This window comes from Amblyomma mixtum, chromosome 10 (genome assembly GCF_055824585.1).
Source record: "Amblyomma mixtum isolate Tamu chromosome 10, ASM5582458v1, whole genome shotgun sequence".
In the NCBI taxonomy this organism is placed as follows: Eukaryota; Metazoa; Arthropoda; class Arachnida; order Ixodida; family Ixodidae; genus Amblyomma; species Amblyomma mixtum.
Window position 1 is genome coordinate 115,256,334 of NC_143021.1, and position 25,470 is coordinate 115,281,803.

General features: G+C 48.5%; 1 protein-coding gene across 1 annotated transcript in view; it reads right to left on the reverse strand.

Moving 5' to 3' along the window:
• Nucleotides 1-74: 74 nt before the first annotated feature.
• The window catches only part of LOC149326727 (acetylcholinesterase-like), a 61,011-nt gene continuing 35,615 nt past the window's right edge, over nt 75-25,470 (reverse strand). The window contains exons 4-7 of the mRNA XM_089564661.1: nt 19,966-20,075; nt 16,184-16,414; nt 11,598-11,694; nt 75-455 (exon numbers count right to left, since the gene is read on the reverse strand). Coding sequence (XP_089420787.1) covers nt 153-455; nt 11,598-11,694; nt 16,184-16,414; nt 19,966-20,075 — 741 coding nt within the window. The 3' untranslated portion in view covers nt 75-152. The remainder of the gene's footprint in view (nt 456-11,597; nt 11,695-16,183; nt 16,415-19,965; nt 20,076-25,470) is intronic.

The following is a 25,470-nucleotide window of genomic DNA, read 5'->3' on the forward strand; positions in this document are numbered from 1 at the left end:
GGAGAAAAAGAAGCAATCGTCGGGCGGCGCAGAAACACCGATCCAGAAGTGGTAGCTTGGGAGTTGGCTGAAAAGCAGCGAGAGCTTTTCGGTTATCCAGGCTTAACCTTAGCTAAGCCACAGCCAATTTTTTTGCTTGCATTTTTCAAATACTAATCCCCATGGAACCTCTCCGACGAGCACGCAGGCTCAACCAGCGCTCTGGCACGCGGTAACTTGCCGGCATTGAGAAAGCCGAACGCCCCCAGCCTGAAGTTGGGTGCCACGACGACCAGCTGTCCGAGGCCCGCCAGCCAGCGGCCATCGTACGCGTTGTTGTCCCCGCTCTGGAATTCGCGAGAGGCGAAGAACACGAGCACTGTGCGGCGGCAGCCAGGCTCCGAGATGGCCGTGCACGGAGTCCACACGTTCAGGTGCAGACAGTCCTCGCTGGTGCCTTGCTTCTGTTCCGCCTCCTGGGAGCGCCACAGTGGCCGAGGCACATCCGCATTCAGAGGACGGCAAAGGCGAAAACTAAATGGATCGATTACGGCCGCTGTCAAATATACCTAGCAGATCCACTTTAACCATTAGCTGCCTGACGCAGCTGTTTTGCAGTTTTTAGACTTGAAACTAAAGCCCCACCTCGATGGAAACTTCCGAGGCGTACACGCGAAGCGCCTGCGCGCCAAGCACGCGCCGCGACGGGCGTCGAAAAGTGGCATGTACAGGCGCGGCCATAAGTAAACGGAGCACGCTATTGCGTTCGAAGTGCAATCACGCTTCCTCCATTGGTAATGAAGAAGCGTTGTTTGTCTACAAGAAAGCCCACCAACCTTCGCTACCAGCATGCGCGTACCACTGCTGGAAATTTCAATTAGGTGACGCGAGAAAAATATTCGAAGACAGTTGCGTGCTTCGTTTACTTTTGTCCGCGCCTGTACCTCCATGCTCCTGGTGCTGGCTCGCTCCCCCTCGCGAGTCGACTGAAAAAAATGTCAAGCCGTGAACAAAAGATGGTTAGGGAGCTGCGAGGATTCCAAGAAAACTTCGGGGAACCGGAAAGAGGTTCCAGCAGTGAAGAAAAAAGTCCCCGAGATCCCCGCGGCCCTCCCATTGTTGTAAACCGGACTCCGCTTCGGACGCGCGCGCGAGCGCTCGGGCGCAGGCGCCGATATCTGACATCACATGTATCTGCGCCTCGCTCGCGCCTGCTCGCGCGTCGCGTCTTGCGCATGCGCAGACAGGCTCCAGCGTACGCCATGCGCGTAGGCGCTTCGCGTGTACGCCTCGGAAGTGTCCATCGAGGTGGGGCTTAACATTCTGAGAGGCACGTTTGCTGGGGCTATTACCGTCCTGCAAAAAAAGGACTTCCTGCCTTATAATTCAGCACACTCGAAGACTGTCAAAAGAAGCACGGCGTCGCACTGTATGGAATCCAGTCTCAAAAAGTCGTGCCCGCATCAGATGCAAAGCAGTTTTCAAAATCAGATTAGCCTACTTTCGGCGGCGGGTTTCCCCCTTTGGGTCTTGACTACTATCGGTCTTGACTACTATCGCTGAACCCTACTTAAGAAACTTAAAAATAACCCATGAACTACCTGACGCAGCTGTTTTGCAGTTTTTAGACTTCAAAACTAACACTCTCTGGGAGATCCCCTTTAGGAAAGCAAAAAAAAAATAACTGCAAAATGATTAAAAACATTACGACAAGCTCAATAAATGTGGTGAAAGTATATTTCAATTACTTCAGAAAAAGTAATGCAAGAAATCTTAACGTGCTTTCTTTTTGTCGACACTACAAAGCAGTTCACAGGTCACAACCATTACAAGCATTTCGGGTTTTTTGACGTATGGTACCGCAGGAGCAAATTACATTAGTTTTGCAACGCTTTGCGGGCACAAAGGCAAAGCTTTGCCGACACAGAGGTAAGCGTTGATTTTTGAAAATGTGATTTTGAAAATAAATGATCACTTTTGCGGCCTATACTGCAACAACAGAGTGAATTCCATAACTACATGTAGATTACTAGGTCAGAAAAACAATTGGGTAATTTTTCTGGAAAGCTGATAAAGTACTTTATATTCTTTATAGTATTTTATTAGAGTGAATATTCATTCTTAGTTGAAATCAAGAGGAAGAAATGGCCTTGGGCAGGGCATGTAATGCGAAGGCAAGATAACCGCTGGTCCTTAAGGGTAACGGAGTGGATTCCAAGAGAAAGCAAACGTAGCAGGGGACGGCAGAAACTTAGGTGGGCGGATGAGATTAAGAAGTTTGCGGGGATACAGTGGCGGCAACTGACAAAGGACAGGGTTAATTGGAGAGACATGGGAGAGGCCTTTGCCCTGCAGTGGGTGTAGTCAGGCTGATGATGATGATGATGATGATGAATATTCATTTACAGTCAAGCAAATCAATTACTACCATATCCGCTGTTAACCTTAGAACGGCGTATGCGCAAATGCGCGCATTAGCTTGAGGTTCCCCTGGGTGAAAAAAGCATTGAATGAAGTATGAATTTCTGTGCAGTGAATTGGGGACCACTGGAACGCAGATACTGCACGCGATTATGAACGGGTAGGCCTCGATGCAATGACAGGCAAAGATGATCTTGTGCTAATGCTGCTGTAAAAAATATCGTTCCATTATCTCATAAAAGAACTCAATGATAAGAGGACGCTGTTCGCCTGCGACATTTAATCCACTAGTATCCCGCGACGCGACGCAACACACGTGCATGTATTAAATGCTTAAGACATCGGTAATAAAAAATCATTTATACGATGCTTTCATAATTTGATGACCATATAAATTAAAGATTACACGCAGTAATGAATAGTTCAAGCCTGCTCACGCATGCAGGGCCCACTGGCATTAAATATGGTAAGGGGGAATGAGGTAAGAGTATTATATATCTATTTCTTTCGTATTTTAGGTGTCCAAATAGTACTACTCGAACAGGGTTGGACTGTGGTACATAAAATATTGACCACAGATGACACACCCTTCTTGTGGGGAAGCGACCAAGAGGATGCTTTCGTGGAGCTCCGACAACGCCTGCAACGTCCACCGATACTCGCCCATTTCGATGACGCCGCAGCAACCCACATACACAATGATGCTAGCAACGTAGGCCTTGGGGCGGTCCTGGTACAGTGGCAGGATGGCGCCGAACGAGTCATCGCTTACGCAAGCCGTACACTTTCGCGCTCGGAATGCAATTATTCAACGACTGAGAAAGAATGTCTTGCGGTAGTCTGGGCCATCAGTAAGTTCCGCCCATACCTTTACGGAAGACCCTTTCGCGTTGTCAGCGACCACCACTCGTTATGCTGGCTGGCCAGCCTAAAAGATCCATCTGGGCGGTTGGCGAGGTAGAGCCTCCGTTTGCAGGAGTACGACGTAACGGTCGTGTACAAGTCGGGGCGGAAGCACCAAGATGCGGATTGTTTATCACGCGCGCCAGTGGACCTGGCTTCCCCGGAAATCACTGAAGACTTCTCTTTCCTTGGTGCGGTTAGCGCAACCGATATGGCGCAGCTTCAAAGGGAGGACCCAGAGTTAGCGCCGCTCATCGCGTACCTGGAAGGCTGCGATGGTCCCCGCGTTCCTCGTGTTTTTCTTCATGGGCTCAAATCTTTTACTCTGCAGAACGGCGTCCTCTACAAGCGCAACTTTGAGAGCAACACCGCAACATTTCTGCTCGTAGTCCCGTCCCAGTTGCGACCTGATATCTTGAGCGCTTGCCACGACGAACCATCTGCCGGCCACCTGGAGGTCAGTCGTACCTTAGCGAGGATTCGGCAGAGGTACTACTGGCCCAAATTACTTCCATCAGTGCGGACATACGTCAAAACATGTCGCGACTGCCAGCGCCGTAAGTCTCCTCCCTTAAAACCCGCAGGATTTCTTCATCCCATAGCGCCTCCGAAGACGCCTTTCCAACAAGTGGGAATGGACCTACTCGGCCCTTTCCCGAAGTCATCCACTGGAAAACGTTGGATTGCTGTCGCGACGGATTATTTGACGCGGTACGCTGAGACAACGGCGCTTGCAAACGGAACTGCTGTCGAAGTAGCTACGTTTTTGGAAAATGGGTTGGACACGGAAAGTTAAACACAGCTATCAGGACACAGAACCGGTGGCACTCAAAGTGCAATCAGCAGGACGGTCGTAGTACGGCTTCATACGAACGACGTGCACAACATCCGGATGCGGTGGTCTGCGCGATGGGCGGCTTGGGGTTGTCGGTGAAACTTCGTACGTCACGTCGCTAATGCGGCGAAGAACTCGGTAAGGTCCGAAGTATCGGCGCAGTAGTTTTTCGGACAACCCACGGCGACGAACTGGTGTCCAAACCCACACATGGTCGCCTGGTTCGTACGTAACAAATCGCCGTCCGAGATTGTAGCGGTCAGCGTCGACATGCTGTTGACGGTGTATTCGCTGCCTGGCCAGTTGACGTGCTTCTTCAGCCCGCTGAACGAAAGTGGCGACGTCAAGATCTGGCTCTAGGTCACACTGAGGGTCGACGGGCAACATGGCATCCAAAGAAGTAACAACTGGACGACCGAAGACAAGCTGGAAGGGCGTGAGCCGCGTTGTCTCCTGCAGGGCCGTATTGTAAGCGAACGTTACGTATGGGAGAATTTGGTCCCACGTTTTATGTTCCATATCCACATACATGGAGAGTATGTCGGCCAGGGTTCTGTTAAGGCGCTCCACCAAACCATTTGTCTGTGGGTGGTACGCTGTTGTACGCCTATGGCTGGTGTGGGTCAGATCTAGGACTGCCTGAGTCAAGCGGGCCGTGAAAGCAGCTCCACGGTCAGTAATGATAACCGCCGGAGCCCCATGACGCAGCACGATGTTTTGTACAAAAAACGTAGCTACTTCGACAGCAGTTCCGTTTGGAAGCGCCGTTGTCTCAGCGTACCGCGTCAAATAATCCGTCGCGACAATATACATGAATAAAATGCAAAAGACCGCTCTCTACCTACACATCAGGGTATAATAGATAATGCGCACATAGATAGGTTGTCATGTGCCACTTTCGAAGTGAAACAGCAAAATTGGCTAGAAAGAACCAGCAGAAGAGGCGCAGGCGGTTGGGTCAGTTGGTGGGCAAACATTTCACCGAACGCAGCTAACTCCGCTAGCCGGTTCAGCGGACAAACCACCTAAGTTGTTGGCGTGTGGAAAAAAATCTGATTTGGTCGAAAGGATCGTGATGTCACAACCATTCAGGGGGATAATAAAACACCCCACAGTGACCACATAGCAAAACAGTGATGACGTCACTACACATTTTAGAGCGCAGCTCATGGGCGCCCGTTTCTGCGTTTCGCGGCGTCGCCGTTGTCTGTTGTAACCAGCAGTGGAAGCAATCGAGCGGGAGCTTGGAAAGGACAAACTAAAAGCGCAACCTCCTCCCCTCCTTAGCAACCGGCGCGCCAGTGGGGGCATAGCTTTGCATAACAACCGTGACGTCACACAGTAGCGGTAGAACGAGAACGCGCACGTCGGCGATGGCAGCTGCACCGCAGCTCCTTCGCCAGACGTCTCGTTGCAGTCGAGGGAGTGAGACGCATGGCTCCGAAGCGGCCCAGTCGTTCCGCGCCAAGCGGTTCGGGGAAGCGGCAGTGGGTTGACCACAAGGCTTTCGCCAAGCACACTTTAAAATTTCCAAAGTGTCTTCGGTATTTTTTTGAGCAAAGGAAATGCGGAGTATCTGTCTCCCACAGCTGCGAAACCAATAGAGCGCAGACTTTGAAAGCAGAGGGTAAGATTTTTACATCGGTTTTTGAGGAAAGGAAATGCGCAGTATCTGTCGCACACATCTCGGTGGACACCTGAACCAGAGGGAAGGAGCCTAATTGCCTTCTTGGAACAGTGGACACCTCAGTCGTGCTTTTAAGCTACGTGGATAAGATGTGCGCTGCATGCTTTGACATTCACAACGTTGTGCCAAAAACGCTGCCACCTGCCAGGGTGGGTGGGGACTTTGATGTAGACATAAAGACAAGCGGGAATTTCTTACCACTTATGCGGGAGAACACCCTGTTCCTCTCGCTAGTAACGGCTCCCACAGTTGTGACAACCTCGAGTAATACTTGGGCAGACTCGTCTTCGAGAACCAGGCATTGGTGCAGCAGGTCGAGCATATATCCATCTATTTCTCCACCAACAAAGCTTCCTTCATGACAATCAAGAACTGTAAGTGGAGTGTTTCTTGAAGAAGGAATATGTGTGAAAAAATAACAAGTTGTTTAATTGTACATGCATGCCTAGCTAGAATTCTTTGCCTCGATCTATCGAAAAGCTGAAACAGCTGATGAGCTGCGCTAAAATTTCGCATTAGGAAGTAACGTAATCGTCGGCAATTTTTTCACTAATACATAGTGTGGATATGACCTTGCCTGCTCTCAACCTTCCTGTCACTACCTCTACCGCTAAGCTCTTTGCCACAGGCCTCTTACATCCTCTCCATTCTCTTCTCACTCTCCATCGTGACTCGCAGCTTGCCCGGCTTTCCCTTACCCATCAGGGTCAGTAGTTACTGACTCAAGCGGGGATCTCGCCCATTCCCTTCTCCCCGCGTACCTTAAATATACCCACCCCGGCTCCCAATCTTCGTATCCTCCTCATCCCGACCAACATGTCCCCCGTCATGCGGGCGCGCAGCACCATTCCCCTCTCTATAATACCCAGGTTGTAGCCTACACGAATGTCTCCTTCGTGGCTCCTCGAGGTTCCTGCGGCTACGCCCTGTACCATCCACACCTCCCCGCTCCTGAAACCCACACCAGCGGGCCGTATCTACACCCTCCGGAAGTATTGTCCCTCGAGGTCCTGGCCATTTTGCATGCCATCCACTCATTTGCTCTCCTTCCCTCTCTCCAAGAGTACACAGTCTATTCAGACTCACAAGCCGCTATACACCACATACAGAAACGCGCCCTAACTCCTTCTCTCCAACAGGAAGTCGAACGAGCGGTCTCCGCGCTGCACCTTTCCATCGGCAAATACACACACCAGAAGCCTTTTCACGAAATTCCAAATACTTTCCATACATAGCCTCTATTATTTCACCTTGGCCAGAAGATATAAGCAAGATCTTCATAGCGAGGAGGCTCTTATTCCATCCATAGCAAACTTAAAATTAAGAGAAGGCAGGTTGACGTCTCGGTCTCCAGAAATTTGGACGGTTCCTTTTTTGCGTACAAATTTTAGCCGTCAAATGTTAGAGTATTCCCTTCCATCGTTACTTAACTATCTTCACAGTAATAACATCCATTTAGAAAATATTAGCATGTCAATGTTGAAGACTTTTTTGTTCGTCATAATAGGGATGGTACCTTCACTAAGAATTGTATAATGATGATGTATATTTTTTCCTGCTCTTTATATATGTATTGTGCCTATGCTATCTTCCGACATGAAAATGCAATATTCTTATTTTGTTATTTTGCTTCAGTTCGTGCAGTGGCTTTGCACATTCATTTTTTTTGTGTGTAAAGTGTGTCCGGAAAATTAATCACTACGTTGCGCAACCGTTGGATGCCTTGTAAAGAGGGGCTTGAACCTCGTCAAGTGAACTATTTTTCACTTTTGTTCAAGCCCCTACCGCTTTGACGGAAATAAATCATATCATATCGTTTTCCTCCGCTGGGCCCCAGGAAATTCAGGGATTGACGGCAATGAGCTGGCCCATCAGCTCGTCCGCGACACACTTTTCCGGGCACCGTTGATTCCCTGGCCCAATCCCACGGAGGACGGTGGGAGACTCACCCTTCGCCGCGCCGTAAAAGAGGTCTACCTCGCGCTGCGCCTCAAAAAATGCCTTTACCCTCCCTCTCATCTATCACGGTGCCGGAGGCTCGCCTTCTTCGGCACATCCAAATGAACGCAGTCATTACCCCGTCCAGTCTCTTTCTCTGTCGCTATCGATCGGACCCTTCCTGTTCCAACTGCCCCTGCATGTATGTGGACCTGGCCCATTGCCTCTTCTATTGCCCGGCTGCTCAGCAGTCGCGTTCCTACCCCCGACGTTCTCTATCCGTCACCACCTGGCTCGACTGGCTTGGCGCTGAAGGGGAGGAAGAACAGCGACTTCTGATCGCCCAGGCGGTCGACATACTCGGCCTGTGAATTATGACCGAATAAAGGCCTACTACTACTACTACTACTACTACTACTACTACTACTACTACTACTACTACTACTGACCTTGCCTTTTGAGGCAATGTTGCTGTAAGCGCACTCAAAATATTTCAGGTATTTACAGACTTGCAACGCCACAGACAGCCACCAAAATTATACTCTTGAAGCTGCAAGCATTGGTGATTATAAAACACACAACGGGACAAAGACGCAAAGGCTGAAAGGGCTGCAACATATGCGCCGCACTTTCGCTTTCCCAAGCCGTCTCAGAAGCTTGGAAAAGTAAGTTGCAAATACATTAATTCCGGAACTTGACCATAGAAATTCTGTGTTCAAGCCCTGCGTGACTTTCGAGCTTTCATAGATGTAGTTAAGCCTGCAAGACACCATAATTCGAGATTTAAGGCGCTATAGGCTGAACTAACTTCCTATCTCAGTATTTCCGCAGTAAGCGCTTTGTCTAGATTTCTGATGCCATGCCCAAGGATGCAGACAAGTTTAGCGGCTCAGACGTCACTTCCAAGGAGCGATAGTCCCCGTTTCTTGCGCCATACCAGTTTTTATTTCATCATGAACCAACTCGCCCAAACTAGAGTTTTACTTGAGCGATAGTGTTTGAGCAAGCTGCCTGGATCGAAACAGGTCAGCTTGAACCCTGCGCTGAAACGTACTCAGAAAAATCGCAAGAAATACGTTGGCATCGACGACATCGGGGCATGTAGTCAAAGTCAAAGTCAAAGTGTTTATTTAGACAACTCAATGGTACAGTTGCCTAGGGCGCAGACTAAAAGGCAAAAGGATGCCTGACAAAGAGTCCACGCCCTTCTTGCTCCCATTCGAGAGCACAAGACATTCAGCGAGTAAAATAGACACAAAAACGAAATGGAAATACAGAAAGGATTGGTTAACAGTGAACTGCAGTAATTTCATCTTAAACATTTATCTACAGTTGGAGAAGTACTATGAGAGACAACAGAATAAAAAAAAGAAAAAAAAAGTGGTTATGCCTGGAGTGACAACAGATACATGGTGATGCAATTTTTGAAAGCTTTCAATGATTTGCTTTCTTGAATAATGTTTACAGCAGGATGGTGATCGTTTAAAAAACTGGAAATTCTGTAGCTAAGTTTTTGGGCGCCGTAGTTAGTACGTATTTTTTCCTTATTATAACTTATGTGCCGTATGTTGTAGCTGTGTGGTTTCGTGAGATACTTATGACAAAAGGCGGCAGGATCAGAATGCATTTGTTGGTAAGTGGCTAACGCTATCTTTTTGTTTTTAACATTCCACAGTGTAAGCAATTGGTGTTTCCTAAACAATGGGGCAGTGTGGCTAAGGTATGGTGCATTATCCATTAGTCGCAGAAATTTCTTTTGTAATAAGTATATGTTTTCTATGCTTGTTTTAGGTGCTGTGCCCCAAACAAGAAGACAATAGTGGAAACGCGAATGTACCAGTGTGTAGTATAGTTGTTTCTTTAGCCACATAGGCAAAAGGTCCTTTAATTTATACATGGTACCAATGGACCTAGAGATACCTGTGCGAACTTTTTCAATGTGAGACCGTATATACCTATATGTCCTCGGCCAGCTGCCGGCGCCTTAGCAGGACTCAGTCATCTAATTTCGCCACAAAGCACACCCTTTTCGGCAAACTTGGCATTCACGCTCCTAGTTTCTCTGTAATCCTGAGCATATACTCCATCTGACAAGTAGTTTGCAGTACTGTGAAAGCAGAGCTGTCTCATCCAATCAGAGCCGAGTAAAACAACAAATATTCCCTCAAATATTCGATGACTGTCGTGATTTTTTTCAGAGATTTATTGAAGTAATTGAAAGATAGTTTATGATGCTGTTCCGGAATTAAAGAGAGCTTTTAGTTCACCGATTAAAGGAGCACATAAAGCCTCCACGAGCACAGCTCTCTGCAGACCGGCTGCAAAAATATGCGCCGCCATTCGTAAACATGGCGTCCACTGAGTTGACCTAATTTCCTGCGAACAGCAATCAGACATTGGTGCACTTTCCTTCACAGTGATGGAGCCACCAACCGCGTCGGGATGGGCTGGAAGAAACATATTTATGGAGCATTAATGCATTTATTTATGTGGGAAGAAAAATGACCGGTGACCTCAAGCGGGCGGAGTGGGTGAGGGAAGAAACGCTGGTTAATGACATACTACATGAAGTCTAGAGGAAAAAATGGGCTTGGGCAGGGCATGTAATGCAAAGGCAAGATAACCGCTGGTCCTTAAGGGTAACGGAGTGTATTCCAAGAGAAGGCAAGCGTAGCAGGGGGCGGCAGAAAGTTAGGTGGGCGGATGAGATTAAGAAGTTTGCGGGGATGCGGTGGCCGCAGCTGGCAAAGGACAGGGTTAATTGGAGAGACATGGGAGAGGCATTTGCCCTGCAGTGAGCGTAGTCAGGCTGATGATGATGGCGATTTATGCAGCGCGCACCGTTCTGACTGGCCTAGATCACTGTAGCCTTCACAGCTCAGCAGACGTGTTGTAAGACGGAATTTACTTTGAATGTCAAGGCCTTTTTGCTTTTAGCAGCATTTTTTTGCCAGTGACAGCATTTCAGGAAACGTTTGCCCCTTTTGCGGCGGTGGGTTGGCGCAGTACTACGCCAAGATGATTGGTCAATATGCACCGATCTCACGCATAACGTCAATGCGACGTGCTACGCTGAGTGGCACCAACTGAGTAAATTCATGGCTGAGAGCACATGCCAGCGCATTCCCCAATGTTACAATCATAAACGCAGTCGGCTGCTAGTGAATATCGATTTACATTTTAGAGCTAACAACTGTGCCGTGTGAGTTTGTTCTTTCACGGAGCAGCCTCCAGGTGATTTATTCTGCTTTAACCCCCCTCAGATGGCAGTGCGGCTATGTGGCTTCGAGGGCTATTGCACTGCTGATGTGTTGCTCGCAGAAGTCAGCTGGTAAACACGAAAATTGATTTTCTAAGGTAAAAGCTTGGGCGAGTTGGTTGTTCATTCTAAAACAGCGCAAAAAAAACGGACAACAGGAAGAGACGTAAAAACACGCGCTGACTCACAACTAGGATTTTAATGCAGAGTCACTACCTTGTATATATATGAGGGCGCGCAATAAAACTGAAAGTAGTGCGAAAAGACACAGAAGGAGGGGGAGTGAATAATCAAAGCGCACTTGTCGTCAAAGGTTTCACAGATTAGCACAAACATGCATCACTTTTTTGTCAGATAAAACCACTGATGGCGCACTGACACACGTGTCTGTATTGGATGCTATGTTAAACGCCTCAATCACTTCCCTGGTGATTGAGGCCTGTTTGTACTTCTCTTCTTGTTGTCCGTGTCTTCGAGGGGGGATGTGCGCACTTTGCTCCAAAAAAGCGCAGCGAAACGATAAGCAAGGCCGAAGTCGAAGTAGTCAAAATATGTGACTCAAAGCATTGACACACCTGCTGTCCTTCTCTGGGCGCAGTCTGTACGCAGCCAGGTTTTGGTTCTCGTGCTTCGAAGAGGATGTCATCGTCTTCCACATAAGGGAAAGGACGGCTGCGAAAAAAGGCTCTCATGCATGCTGTTGTCAGCCTATGTCAGCGCTCCATCTACTGTGCCTGCAATTCTGGGCGCTGAAAGGTATTTCTCCCACCCAATAAAATTGTAAATTGTGGGATTTAGAGTTCCTAAGGTACATATGGGGACGTCGTAATGATTTCCACCACCTGGAGATACGTCACGTGCGCTGACATAGCACAGCGCGCAGGTGTTTTTGCATTTCGCCTCCAGCAGGGATTTAACCCGCATCCTCGGGTCCTGCTATTAAATGTATGTATGTATGTATGTATGTATGTATGTATGTATGTATGTATGTATGTATGTATGTATGTATGTATGTATGTATGTATGTATGTATGTATGTATGTATGTATGTTGGCCGCCGCGGTGGCTCAGCGGTTATGGTGCTCGGCTGCTGACCCAAAATACGCGGGTTCGATCCCGGCCGCGGCGGCTAGAATTTCTTTGGAGGAGAAATTCTAGAGGCCCGTGTACTGTGCGATATCAGTGCACGTTAAAGAACCCCAGGTGGTCGAAATTTCCGGAGCCCTTCACTACGGCGTCTCTCATAGCCTCAGTCGCTTTGGGACGTTAAACCCCATAAACCAAACCGTATGTATGTATGTATGTATGTATGTATGTATGTATGTATGTATGTATGTATGTATGTATGTATGTATGTATGTATGTATGTATGTATGTATGTATGTATGTATGTATGTATGTATGTATGTATGTATGTATGTATGTATGTATGTATGTATGTATGTATGTATGTATGTATGTATGTATGTTGGCCGCCGCGGTGGCTCAGCGGTTATGGTGCTCGGCTGCTGACCCAAAATACGCGGGTTCGATCCCGGCCGCGGCGGCTAGAATTTCTTCGGAGGAGAAATTCTAGAGGCCCGTGTACTGTGCGATATCAGTGCACGTTAAAGAACCCCAGGTGGTCGAAATTTCCGGAGCCCTTCACTACGGCGTCTCTCATAGCCTCAGTCGCTTTGGGACGTTAAACCCCATAAACCAAACCGTATGTATGTATGTATGTATGTATGTATGTATGTATGTATGTATGTATGTATGTATGTATGTATGTATGTATGTATGTATGTATGTATGTATGTATGTATGTATGCATGCATGCATGTATGTATGCATGCATGCATGTATGTATGTATGCATGCATGCATGCATGCATGCATGTATGTATGTATGCATGTATGTATGTATGCATGTATGTATGTACGTACGTATGTACGTATGTACGTATGTACGTATGTATGTACGTATGTATGTATGTATGTATGTATGTATGTACGGTTTGGTTTGGTTTATTGGGGTTTAACGTCCAAAAGCGAATGAGGCTATGAGAGACGACGTAGTGAAGGGCTCCGGAAATTTCGACCACCTGGGGTTCTTTAACGTGCACTGACATCGCACAAGACACGGGCCTCTAGAATTTCGCCTTCAAGAAATTCAGCCGCCGCGGCCGGGATCGAACCCGCGTCTTTCGGGTCAGCAGCCGAGCGCCGTAGCCACTGAGCCACCGCGGCGGGGTTGGTTGTATGTATGTATGTATGTATGTATGTATGTATGTATGTATGTATGTATGTATGTATGTATGTATGTATGTATGTATGTATGTATGTATGTATGTATGTATGCATGTATGTATGTATGTATGTATGTATGTATGTATGTATGTATGTATGTATGTATGTATGTATGTATGTATGTACAGGGTCCGTCAAAAGTTCCCAGGCTACATGGTCCGCTTTTCATCGGTATATCCTGGCACTTAAGATTCCGATAGAGCTATCGAGGTTCTCAGATGGTAGAACGATCCTTCTATTCTCTACAGATATTTTGATCATCGAGGGTATCTCAACAGCCCGACTATGCTGCTCAAAAGCAAACCCTGTGTCCTTGGAACTTTTGACGGACCCTGTATGTATGTATGTATGTATGTGCGTGTGTGCGTGTGTGTGTGTGTGTGTGTGTTTGGTTTGGTTTTGATTTATTGGGGTTTAACGTCCCAAAGCAACTAAGGCTATGAGGGACGCCGTAGGGAAGGGCTCCGGAAATTTCGACCACCTGGGGTTCTTTAGGTATGCATGTATGTGGGATGTCATAGGGCTTAGGAGGACAGATGAGGCGTATACAGGGACATTGGTAAACTGCTATTCATGAACTGAGAGAACCTGCCATATGCGCTCCACCCCATTCTTATTCTTCTAGTTATTTCGCTCTCATGATCCGGATCTGCGGTCACTACCTGCCCTAAGTAGACATATTCTCTGACTACTTCCAGCACCTCGCAACCAATCGGGAACTGCTGTTTATTTGCTAAACTGTTCAACACTACTTTGGTTTTCTGTATGTTAATTTTTAGACGCACCCTTCTGCTCTGCCTGTCTAACTGATTGATCATGCTTTGCAGTTCATGTCCTGAGTGACTTAGTGTTTCCTTTTCAGATCCCGGAATACCACTTGTAAACGGGCAGTGAATAGCATTGGCGAGATCGTGTCTCCCTGCCTGACACCTGTACCACGCTGACTAATCCTCTTATCTGAGTTTTTGAGGTCCACCCAGCGCCAACCCCCCGTCGCAGCCCCTTCAAAGCCTTTGTTCATTACACACCCTCGGGATATACGTTTTTCCACTATTGCAGCTTAACGAATCAAGATTCACCTCCCTCCCCTTCCTGACACGCATCCCCTCTATCACCACTTTCCTTCCCCACCCCCGGGGCCTTCCTCCTCGGAGCGAAGGCCCTATTTAATACCTGCCAATGATGAACCCTTTGCCCAGACGAAGACAAGTCCCCTTGTCGAAACGTTGGCTCAAGCAACCTGAGGTTTTCCCCTCCCTTGTTCATTTTGTGATCACATTTCCTTTTTGGAATTTTAACGCTGGCTTTATGGAGGACTATGGTAGATGTGCAATTGTTATCAATATTTTCCAGTATTTTCAGATAACACTCGTCTACATCCTGATTCCGCAATGCCTGCATGAGAGCTTAGGTTTCCAATGTGTCAAATGCTTTTTTGTAATCAATGAAGGCTATGCATGTATATAGGGGTTGGATATATTCTGTGCATTTCTCTGTCACCTGAGTGACAGCGGGAATATGGTCTATTGTTGAGTATCCTTTACGAAAGCCTGCCAGATCATTTGGTTGATTGAAGTCGAAGGTTGTCCTGACCCTATTAGCGATTACCTTAGTAAGATACCTTGTAGGCAACGGGCAGTGAGCTGATTTTTCTGCAATTGTTTAAGTCCTTCACTATGTGAAATGCTGAAAATGTCATTTTGATACGCGATAAACTATACCTTATCCGTAAAGTAATGAAAGAAAATTGGCAGAAAGGAGGAAGACAATTTATTCAGAGTGAAGGCGTAAATTACAGTTTAAGTAAAAGTAAGTGATTAGCATAAATAGAGGCCAGTGGCTTAGTCAGATTATTTGCATAGCTTTTAACTTTAATAAACATTCTCTGGTTCGTTCCGGAAATAAATTGAATTAATTTTTTAAAGGTAATCTATTCGCCGTGACTTGACTGCTGGGTAGTTATTCTACGATACCAGCAAATACGCCCCAACGTTTACGCAGCGAAGGAGGCTGTATTTCAAGGTATAGAGCGGAAAAAAGCCGAATGAAGGCTGCACTTTTGTTCACCGTGCACGAATGGCAGTGATAAAATGAAATCTTGAAACGCCAAAGGCGCAAGCGAAGGAGAAGGGACTGGAGAAGCCCCACTGAAGGACGAATTTTGTTTTCAATTCAATTCCATTCACTTTAATCACCAGACATTTCTGGATGGTTTCCTGGATAAAAGCTGGATAAACGCAGCTTGACGAAGTCCAGGAAACCAATAGAAGGCAAAGCGCACAGCATGTGACAACAAGTTTTAAGCCATCAGTAGCTATAAATGATATTATAACAATAAACGGTAAAAAAAACAAAGCACAGAACCTAGGCAGTAATATAAAAAATGTCATGAAACTCCTAGCTGTACAGAGAAAAAAAATTTAAAACAAAGAGACAACTGCAGATGGAACATATTCAATCAACGAAGCAAACACAAGTAGCACGCCGAGCTAAACACAGCAAATAATAACAACAATGATATTAATAGTACACAGGTATTTATAACGTTACAAAGTGGGTCCGTAGTTCCTTTCTTTTATAGCCAGTGGTGTTCTGAAATGCGCTTAAGGTACGTGGAAGGTACTAAAGACTGTAATTTATAGTTGCTACGAAAAAATGGTATGACCCATACATCCTGATTTCGTGTGTGCATTAAAGCCTGGTGTAATTCCAAGGAGGCCAAAGTAGATAAATGATATTTGACATGGGTGGTGGAAAAATACATTAGTTAAACGTAGTTGAACGTAAAGTACGCGCCACTGCCAAGACTTACGTTCTTCATCCAGATTACTTGCCTGAGTAAAGCGAGAAAGAAGCGCCACCCGGCCATTCACCTGAATCGCCTCTCTCCGGACGTGTCCAGGCCAAAGGGAATGCCCCGAAACACGTGCACGACGTGGTCGTCCACTTTGACCTGGGCGCCACGAAAGCCGCCCAGGCCGGGCACGCGCAGCACCTGCTCACTCTCGCCTTCCTTGAAGAGCGCCAGCAATAGGGCCCCGCTTGCCAGAGTGCAGCCAGTGATGAAAAGAGTAGAGAACAGGCTCACGAACAGGTTGCTGTCGCTGCAAGGAAGCGACTGGCGTGTGTTCTTTGCGCACTTGAGGGGATGCGTAGGGGGACCTTAGAGGTCACGTGGATGGAACCACTTAGTAAATACAACATAGAATTACGGATGGTCGGTCGGACGGACGGACGGACGGACGGAAGCACCGACGGCCGAACAGATAGACAGGCGGATGCACAGATGGACGGACAGACAGACTGACAGATAGAAAGACGGACGGACGGACGGACGGACAGACAGATGGAAAGAAGGACAGACCGACGGTCCGACGGACGGACGGACAGACAGATGGAAAGAAGGAAAGACTGACGGACCGACGGACGGACGGACGGACGGACAGACAGACAGACAGACAGACAGACAGACAGACAGACGACAGACAGAGAGACAGACAGACAAACAGACAAACAGACAAACAGACAGACAGACAGACAGACAGACAGACAGACAGACAGACAGACAGACAGACAGACAGACTACCGTGTCTTTGAGGACGATAGAAAAAGATCGAAGGAAAAAGTTCGGGCCTTCTTAATCACTTTATCAAAGAAAATGAAACCCTTTAAAAGTTGCCTCCCCCCCCCCCCCCCTATATATCGATGGGCTCCCAAACTATACCCGCCACGGTAGCTCACTGGCCAGAGCACTCGGCTACTGAGCCGGAGTACCCGGGTTCGAACGCGACCGCGGCGGCCGTATTTTGATGGAGGCGAAACGCAAAAGGCGCCCGTGTGTTATGCAATGTCAGTGAACCTGAAAGATCCCCATGTGGTCGAAATTTTTCCCGAGCCCTCCACTACAGCATCTCTCTCTTCCTTTCGTCTTTCACTCCCTCCTTCCTTTATCCCTTCCCTAACGACGCGGTGCAGCTGTCCGCCGAGATATGCGAGACAGATACTGCGCCATTTCCTTTTCTCAGAACCAATTTAAATTTTTTTCTAATTAATGGAAGCTGGCCCACCGAATAAAATAGATTAAGCAAGATGATTTGTGGGTTATGGGGGTTTAACGTCCCAAAACCGACAGAGGCTATGAGGGACGCCGTAGTGCAGGGCTCCGGAAATTTCGACCACCTGGGGTTATTTAAACTGCACTGACATCGAACAGTATATGGGCTCCTAGAATTTCGCCTCCATAGAAATTCGACCGCCGCGGCCAGGATAGAACCCGCATCTTTCGGGTCAGCAGCCGAGTGCCATAACCACCGAGTTCGGGAGTAGTGCAGCATTTAGCATCGTTCGTGATTTGCAACCTTTTGCAACAGCAGGAAACGGGCGCCTCGTCGGTTAGGAGCCAGCAGCGCAGCAATCCAAGGCAAGCATTCCCTCAAGATGGCGGCACATGGAAGCTTCGACCATCATCGCCGCAAGAAAGAAAGGCAGCCACTTGATAAAAAGGCGGCGGCACCTGCACGCTCAAATTCAAGGACGCACCTGTGGAAGCTTCAGTTAGGCCACGGTGCAACATTGAGCATCTTTCGTGATTAGAAATCTGCTGCAATTGCAGGCGAGCAAACTGATTTCCAAATCAGTTAATTACTTACCTCACCCGTCCTGGTGAAAGGACTGCTGCCTAATGAAGCGCGACTGTGAGTGTGATGTTTTGCGTCACCATCATCATCATCAGCCTGACTACGCCCACTGCAGGGCAAAGGCCTCTCTCATGTGTCTCCAATAGCTATGGTTAACCGCACCACCAAATGGAGGATGGTTAATCGGGAAGGGGGGGCATGGCGAAAGTTTAAGAAGGCGCAACCGGTAGGAGATTGACACGGAAACCATCCGCAGGGTAGTTACCCTCGAAGGACGGGGAGGGTTACCGCCGAGGAAGGAGGGTACGACTAGGGCATGGGAGAGGGTAATAAGAGTTCGGATACAGCAGGAACCTTACTGATTGTGGTTAGTCGGAAAAGTAGGGAGTGTGGCAAGAGCGGAGAAGTCCCTGTCCAGAGGATGATTACCGTGGGAGGAGGGTACGGCGAGAGTGCAGAAAGGCGTACAGTGGCAATCATCCGGAACGTGGGTACCGTGGAAGCGTGAGGGAGGGTATGGTGAGAGCGAAGGAATGTAGCACAGTCCATCTGTGGCAGGTGCTGCGAAACGCCCCACCATAGGAAAGAATCATCGGCGGCGCTGCTCTTCGATAGAGGCGGACTTCAGAAGAGACCAAGGCCAAAAATGACCATATCTGGAAAAATAAAGAGCTGAAAAGGGCTGAAAAGAGCTGAAAGACTGCACGTTCTCTGGTTTATCGGCCTTTCTGCGACGCAAATTTTGATCAGTGCGGTTTAGATTTTAATTAGGCCTTTTGTGAATGATGATGATGGTTATGCGCGTAGGTTCACCCCCTATATAGCGTTTGCTTTTTGGTCTCGAATAAAGAGTTGGAAGTCTGCGCTTGTGCTGTCTTCTGTGTTCCTCGTTCTCCTGTCCTGTACCATTCTCTCAGTACGTACTTTTTTTTCTAAAAAGAGCTCCCTAGAACCTTACAGACGTGCGGTCGATCTCATCTTCTCTACTAGAACGGGTCGTAAAGTATAAATACCTTAATAGAATGCGCTTAATCTCGCGTTAACCAGTGGTAACCATCCTGTCATTTTTCTTTTCAACTGCACTCGTGTTGAGAAAAAAACTGAGGAACGACCACGGTAGTCGGTAGAGCCAAACTTGAACGCAGCTCTTCGCACGCCGCCTGCTACCGCCGGCAGGTGACATGTGAAGATGCCACCCTCTGAGACCTTCCCGGGGCTTCCACCTTCCGGTTGTCCATTCCTCCACTCGCCGCGGCAGGTGGCTACTACCTGCCACGGTTGTTAGGTGGCGTTGTCACGCAAAGCGGAGGAACGTACGCCTAACAGCAGCGCTCTTAAACAAGAAAACAAGCACAGTAGTCCCTCGCGCGCGCGCACACACACACACACACACACGCACGCACGCACGCACGCACGCACACGCGCGCGCGCACACACACACACACACACACACACACACACACACACACACACACACACACACACACACACGTACGCACGCACGCACGCGCGCGCACACACACACACACACACACACACACACATGAACACACGACCAGAACAGTGAACACAATATTAAACGTGTGCATACACAAAACAGCAGGCCGAACGAACACTGATACACATGCGGCGCAATCCCGCAGCAGACGAAAACCGTGAAACGATAATCGCGCTCGTTGAGCAAAGTCGGCTTCTTTCGGGACGGCCTGAAGAGCTAGCCCATGTAGTCATATTAGTACTGACTGTCATGAACCATATGCTAAGCTACCTCCTAACGAGTGGACTGAAATGGCAACCGTTGTTTTCGACCAAACACGCGAGTGGGGAGGAGCAGACTGGGCGCCGACCACTCAGGTGAGTCACCGTGAGTGGAGTTTGTGCCACTCGAAATAAGGGCCGGCCCGGATCTGCCGCTATCCGGTCCTGTCCTATCAGCCCACCTGCTGCGGTCTTCCATCCCCTCCCCGTTTGGTTTTATGCCGGGTCATACTGGGGCTCGAAAGCTTATGTCAACGCACCTTCTAGGGAGGTCCACAGCCTGGTCCTTCTCCGTCGAAGGCGACACTGCGAACGCTGCCGCTTGGGCCGCCACAGCTGGGTTGGATTCTACGGGTGACACCACTGGCTCCTGTGGAAGCATGTGCAGAGATCAACAGGGCAGGTAACTTTTAGACTCCGCCTCTGACTCTAGCAAACCGCTCTTTAAGTCAACTCGCATTCTTCTGCTTTTTCACTCAATATTCACTTTAAAGGTAGCGCAGACAATTCACCAAACCTTACAAATTATTGATCCACATCCGCATAGCATATTTATAAGAACTAAAAGGGAAACTAGGGCGGCTAGTGCTAAACATTTCAACTTACCAGTGTGTCGCAATAGTTACGGGCAAAGACTAATAGAGTTCAGTGGAGTTTTGATTTGGAATGGTATACCTGATGATATTAAACTGAAAAGAAACTTTGTGCAATCTTTGAAAACCTTCCTAATGAATATATGAAGTTATGGTTTATTGTTTTTCTTTTTTTGAGGATGTCTGTATTGTGTACGCTTACTTTTGTTTATCTCTAAACTGTTGAGAATGTGACTTTTACTTTATGAACGCAATGCGAAGACGTAAATAAATTTTCGTTTTAAATAAAAAAAATACTACATAGTTTCACGGGACTGCGTTAAGTACAAACGAGAGCCCACGTTGAAGCTAGTCGGAGTGATCTCTACGGGAGATTGGGTCGTCTTCAGCGGAATGCATGTTAGCACGCTTCAACACCACAGACTTTAATGAGACCAGGAAAGGTTTTTTGGATATAGTAAGCAGGCACTTGAAATTGCGATATCAGGCCCCATTGACGATTGAGCTGAATCATGGTCTTCTTTGTAAAACGGGAAATGTACAGTGTTGCTCCGGATATTGTTTTCTACTTCTTAGGCCTCTTAGATAATTCGTTTGGTTTATGGGGGTTTAACGTTCCAAAGCGACTCAGGCTATGAAGGACGCCGTAGTGAAGCACTCCGGAAATTTCGACTGCCTTGGGTTCTTTAACGTGCACTGACGTAGCAGAGTACATGGGCCTCTAAAATTTTTGCCTCCATCGAAATTCGGCCGCCGCGGCCGGGATTGAACCTGCGTCTTTCGGGTCGGCATCCGAGCACCGTAACCACTCAGCCACCGGGGCGGTGCTTCTTAGATAACTTGTATTTAGCAAGAAATCCAGTTAGCTCTGTGACATCAGCACTCATGCAAGTTCCTGTAACCATGGTGTCCAAGAGATAGATTCAGAGGCGCTAGGAAACTTTTCTTAGAGACTTCATAGCAAACATCGTCTCGGAGAGCCGAAGTAATAAATATGAATAAAACAAATAGCGAGATACGTCTTTTCTAGTGAAAAAAATTTCATTTCAAAATTTCATTTCAATATTCACAGTGAGTTTAGGGATGCATTCAGGGAATTGGATTAACAGGAGTGCGGGATAAACGAGAATAATGAATACCTTAGAAATCTCCGATTTGATGATGACATTATGTAATGTCCTTATGTAATGTCCCCACGGGACCACGGATGTAAGGGGACATTATGTAATGTCCCCTTATGTAATGTCCGCACGGGGCCCTTAAGGGTTAATAAATGATGATGATGATGATTGCCTTGCTATGTAACTCAATGTACAAACTGCCGAGCACAATCGAGGACCTATGCAGACAAAGCTGAACGCATGGCCTAAAAATCATTTGAAAGAAAACCACAGTAATATTCAACAGATCGGCAAGGAAACAGCAGTATACAGTAGGCAGCGAGAAACTGAAATTGCTATAGGAGTGGTCTGCGCAGGGAAAGTAGTGACCCCATAACGGGACCACGATATTGCCGCAAGCAGAAACGTGGGCGCACATTGAGTGAACGGGAGGAAGTAAGCTAGTGAAGAAACGGTCACATGCCGCTCAACGGCTGCAGGTACAAATAAAAAGAAAACACGGAAGATGCGACGCCCGTTACTGCGTAAAGTAAGGCTTCATGCGCAGTACGTGCACGACCTCAGGCTGAGGTCGACGGCGCGAACTCGGTAGAGTGCCATCGGGGAGGACTTCATACGTCACATCCGTGATACGACGCAGCACTGTGTACGATCCAAAGTAGCGGCGCAGGAGCTTCTCCGACAGGCCTGGGTGACGTACTGGGGTCCATACCCACACTTTGTCGTCGGGATGGTACTCTACGTGTCGATGTCGTTGGTTGCAGCGTTGTGCATCCGTGGCCTGCGGCCGTCGGATGTGCATACGGGCCAGTTGCCGGGCTTCCTCTGCGTGCCGGGTAAATTCCTCGGTGTCTGACGTGAGCTCCTGTCACCCAGACTTCGCGCACTTTTAGTGGGAAGCTCCCAGACACCCTTAGAGCGTGTGGGGGTAGCGGTCTCGGACTCGAAGGAGCTGCCCTCGACTCAGCGTGGCAAGCTCAGCGGAGACCAACCACCAAGTGACAAGAGGTTTTTGGGCGTTCGGTGCCCAGCTTTCGCTGGTCGCAAGCCAGAGAATGGGTCGGAGCCAAAGGTTCACAAAACAAAACAAAGTTTATACAGCAAAGATACGATACAGAGGATTACACAATCACTAGTACAAGCACATACAAAGTGATTAACAGAACAATGCAACTCGTGCAAAGTTAAACTGGACAGAGAGTGCAATCCAAAGGCAATATTGCACCTAAAGTGTACTAACACGAGAGAGAGGTAAACAAACAAAACACAATTTGTTCACCGGGCACTGCGGCAGTCCGACGACCAGAGTTCCACGACGATGCCGTCCCGCAGACTGGCGACCGTTGCCTCGTTAGTCCGATGCTGGCCGAGTGGTGTTTTCCCGGGAGTCGAACGGGCGCGCTTCGATGAAGCTTAAACGGCGGTCCGGACTGACTTGACAGCGGTCAACGTCCTTCTTTTATAGGCTCGCTCTCATGTCTGTTTGTTGTACGCGCCAAAGTAGGCGCGCACATACACGCAGTATCTCCCGTGCAGTTTCCCTTCCTTTCTCTCGCCGGCCGCGCGTCCTCACTGGTTAAAGTCAGGAGTCGTTTCGCGAAGGTTCCAGCGTGTTCTAGCGTGGCGCCGTCGTGGCGGCGTAGCCGACGTGCGAGTGCAGAGGAGGGGGACATGTCTTAGCGCACGCAAGGCTTCCCCCTCTTCCCCCCGTTAACAGAAGACGACTCGCACGTTCTATAGAGATCGGCGTGGATGGCTCATTCCTTCGGCGCACGCCGTGGCGGTGGAGAGGGAGGCACGCGCTCGGCGGGGGCTTTCCCTATCTCCCGTTGGGCTCGCGCCGGCGAGACGCCGTGCGCGTCGGCGGTTTTTCTTTGTTTCTAAAATGCGCTGAATTTTGTGACAGCTCCTGGTCTTCAGGGGCGCACGGAAGCATGGCGTCGAGCATTGTCTGTACGTCCCGCCCGTAGACGAGGCGAAACGGCGTAAAGCGAGTCGTTTCCTGAAGCGCCGTGTTATAGGCAAACGTCACGTATGGGAGGATCTCCTCCCAGGCCTTGTGCTGTACGTCGACGTACTGTACGTCGACGTAATATTAACAAACTCACTGTCTTACAAAAACGTATTATACGCATTGCATGTAAAGTGCCGTATTTCTTCCACACTGCGAGCCTTTTCCACCGACACAACGTTATTCCAATGAAATCCATGTATAACTATAGGCTGTGCTACAGATATAAACTCGCCATAATGAAAAATGATGACTTCTTACTTACACTTGCTAGGTTAGAGCAAAGAAGAACTGTGTATGATACCCGCGTAGCAGAGCCTTGGAATGTTAAGAAATGCCGCACAAACTATGGCAAACAAATGTTGCAGCATACCTTACCGACACTTCTGAACCAGTTGTACTGCCACAAGAATCTTGATGTCTCTAATATTTCTCTGAATGAATTGCCCCAAATATTCGTGTAGTTCTTTTTTTTCTTGCTATTACCATTTTGAGTGCACCTGTCAGTTCTGCTGTCCTTTATTTTCTCCTCCCTGTGTTTGCCTTTATAGTCCCTTTGACCTAATATAGTTCTTTTTTCTTTACAAGCAGAATGTACTGCTTACGGAACGTACATGTGTCATTCTATGTACAGAACGTACGAGTTTTTTCTTACAATTTGTTTGATGTCCTATTCCGCCGCCGTCAATGCTGCACTGTAAGAGGAAGCCAGGACCTCTCAAGCTGTCTATACAGCTTTTTCCCTGGCTGTCCTCGCAACACCTAGTTGCGGAAATAAACCTTCAAACTTCAAACGTCAAACTATCGCGCTCAATATTAGTTGCAACGCGCGGTCATCGACCGGGGCTCGTTCCGTGGTGTGGCTCCTCCAAACAGTCGCTCGGAATTCTGGGAAAAACTGCTGTTCCAGGAAACAACAGCACCCCCGCTCAGGAAAAAGTTTCTCCCAGAATTCCGAGCGACCGTTTGGAGGAGGCACACCACGGAACGAGCCCCGGTCGATGACCGCGCGTTGCAACTCATATTGAGCGCGATAGTACATTGCGAGCATCTCCGCTAAGGTTTTGTTGAAGCGCTCCGTGACATTACCCGCGCTGTCGTCCGTAAAGAGCTAGCGAAGATATGTGGTACGTCGCCGCCAACGGCCAGCTCTCTTATGGGCGTTATCCATGAAGAGGTGCACCAAACTATCAGGCCTCCGTTAATACGCGGCGAACCACAGCCCATCCAAACCGACTACTACCGCCCGACGTACGCTGACGCTCAGCGACGCCCTGCCCCACATCCAGCGGCACTTCCACAGGCCGTCCAGAGAGACTACTGCCGCCCGACATATGCTGATGCTCTACGACGCCCTGCCCTAAGTCCAGCGGCATTTGTTCAAACCCCACACGACGTCCCGCTACCCTCCGTGCTTCCAGTGCAACACGTCCCGAGTAGTGACCGACGATCCTTGCGCAGAGAAGACGTCTGGCGTGGCCCTTACCGGCGGCGTTTGTGTTTCCATTGTGGGGAGCCCGGTCACCTGTTCCGCCGGTGCCCATATCGAGAGCTTGGCCTGCAGGGCCCAAAGACTCCCCACCCTTTACTTCTCCCACTGTCGTCGGCGTCGGCAGAGCTCTACCATCGGATGTCGGCGGCGTCAGGTGGTCTTTACAGCGTCGATAACCTGCGACCACGCCCCCGGAGGTCACTGTCTTAAGTTTTCCCGGCGAGGGCTGGCCGAGCGGTCAGCCGTCCCCCGCGAGAAGTTCTGCGGATTCCGTGAAAATGATGATCGGCGAGGTGACGGCGATCGGGACTGACGGCGCGCCGTGGACCACAGGGGTTGCTGGGTCACGTACTCCTCAATCTCAGGGGGCCTTTGGCCAAATCGGGGTCGTGGCAAGAAGATTAAAAATGGGGAACAGTATACTTGACAGGTGATGTCACGTGATGGACAGGAGCTTAAATCAGCACTGACTCACTGGCCAGTGCTTAAAATAGCCGCTTAACTACTCAGAACAGTTGTATATTGCTGGCGCTCACCTAGAAGGAAGA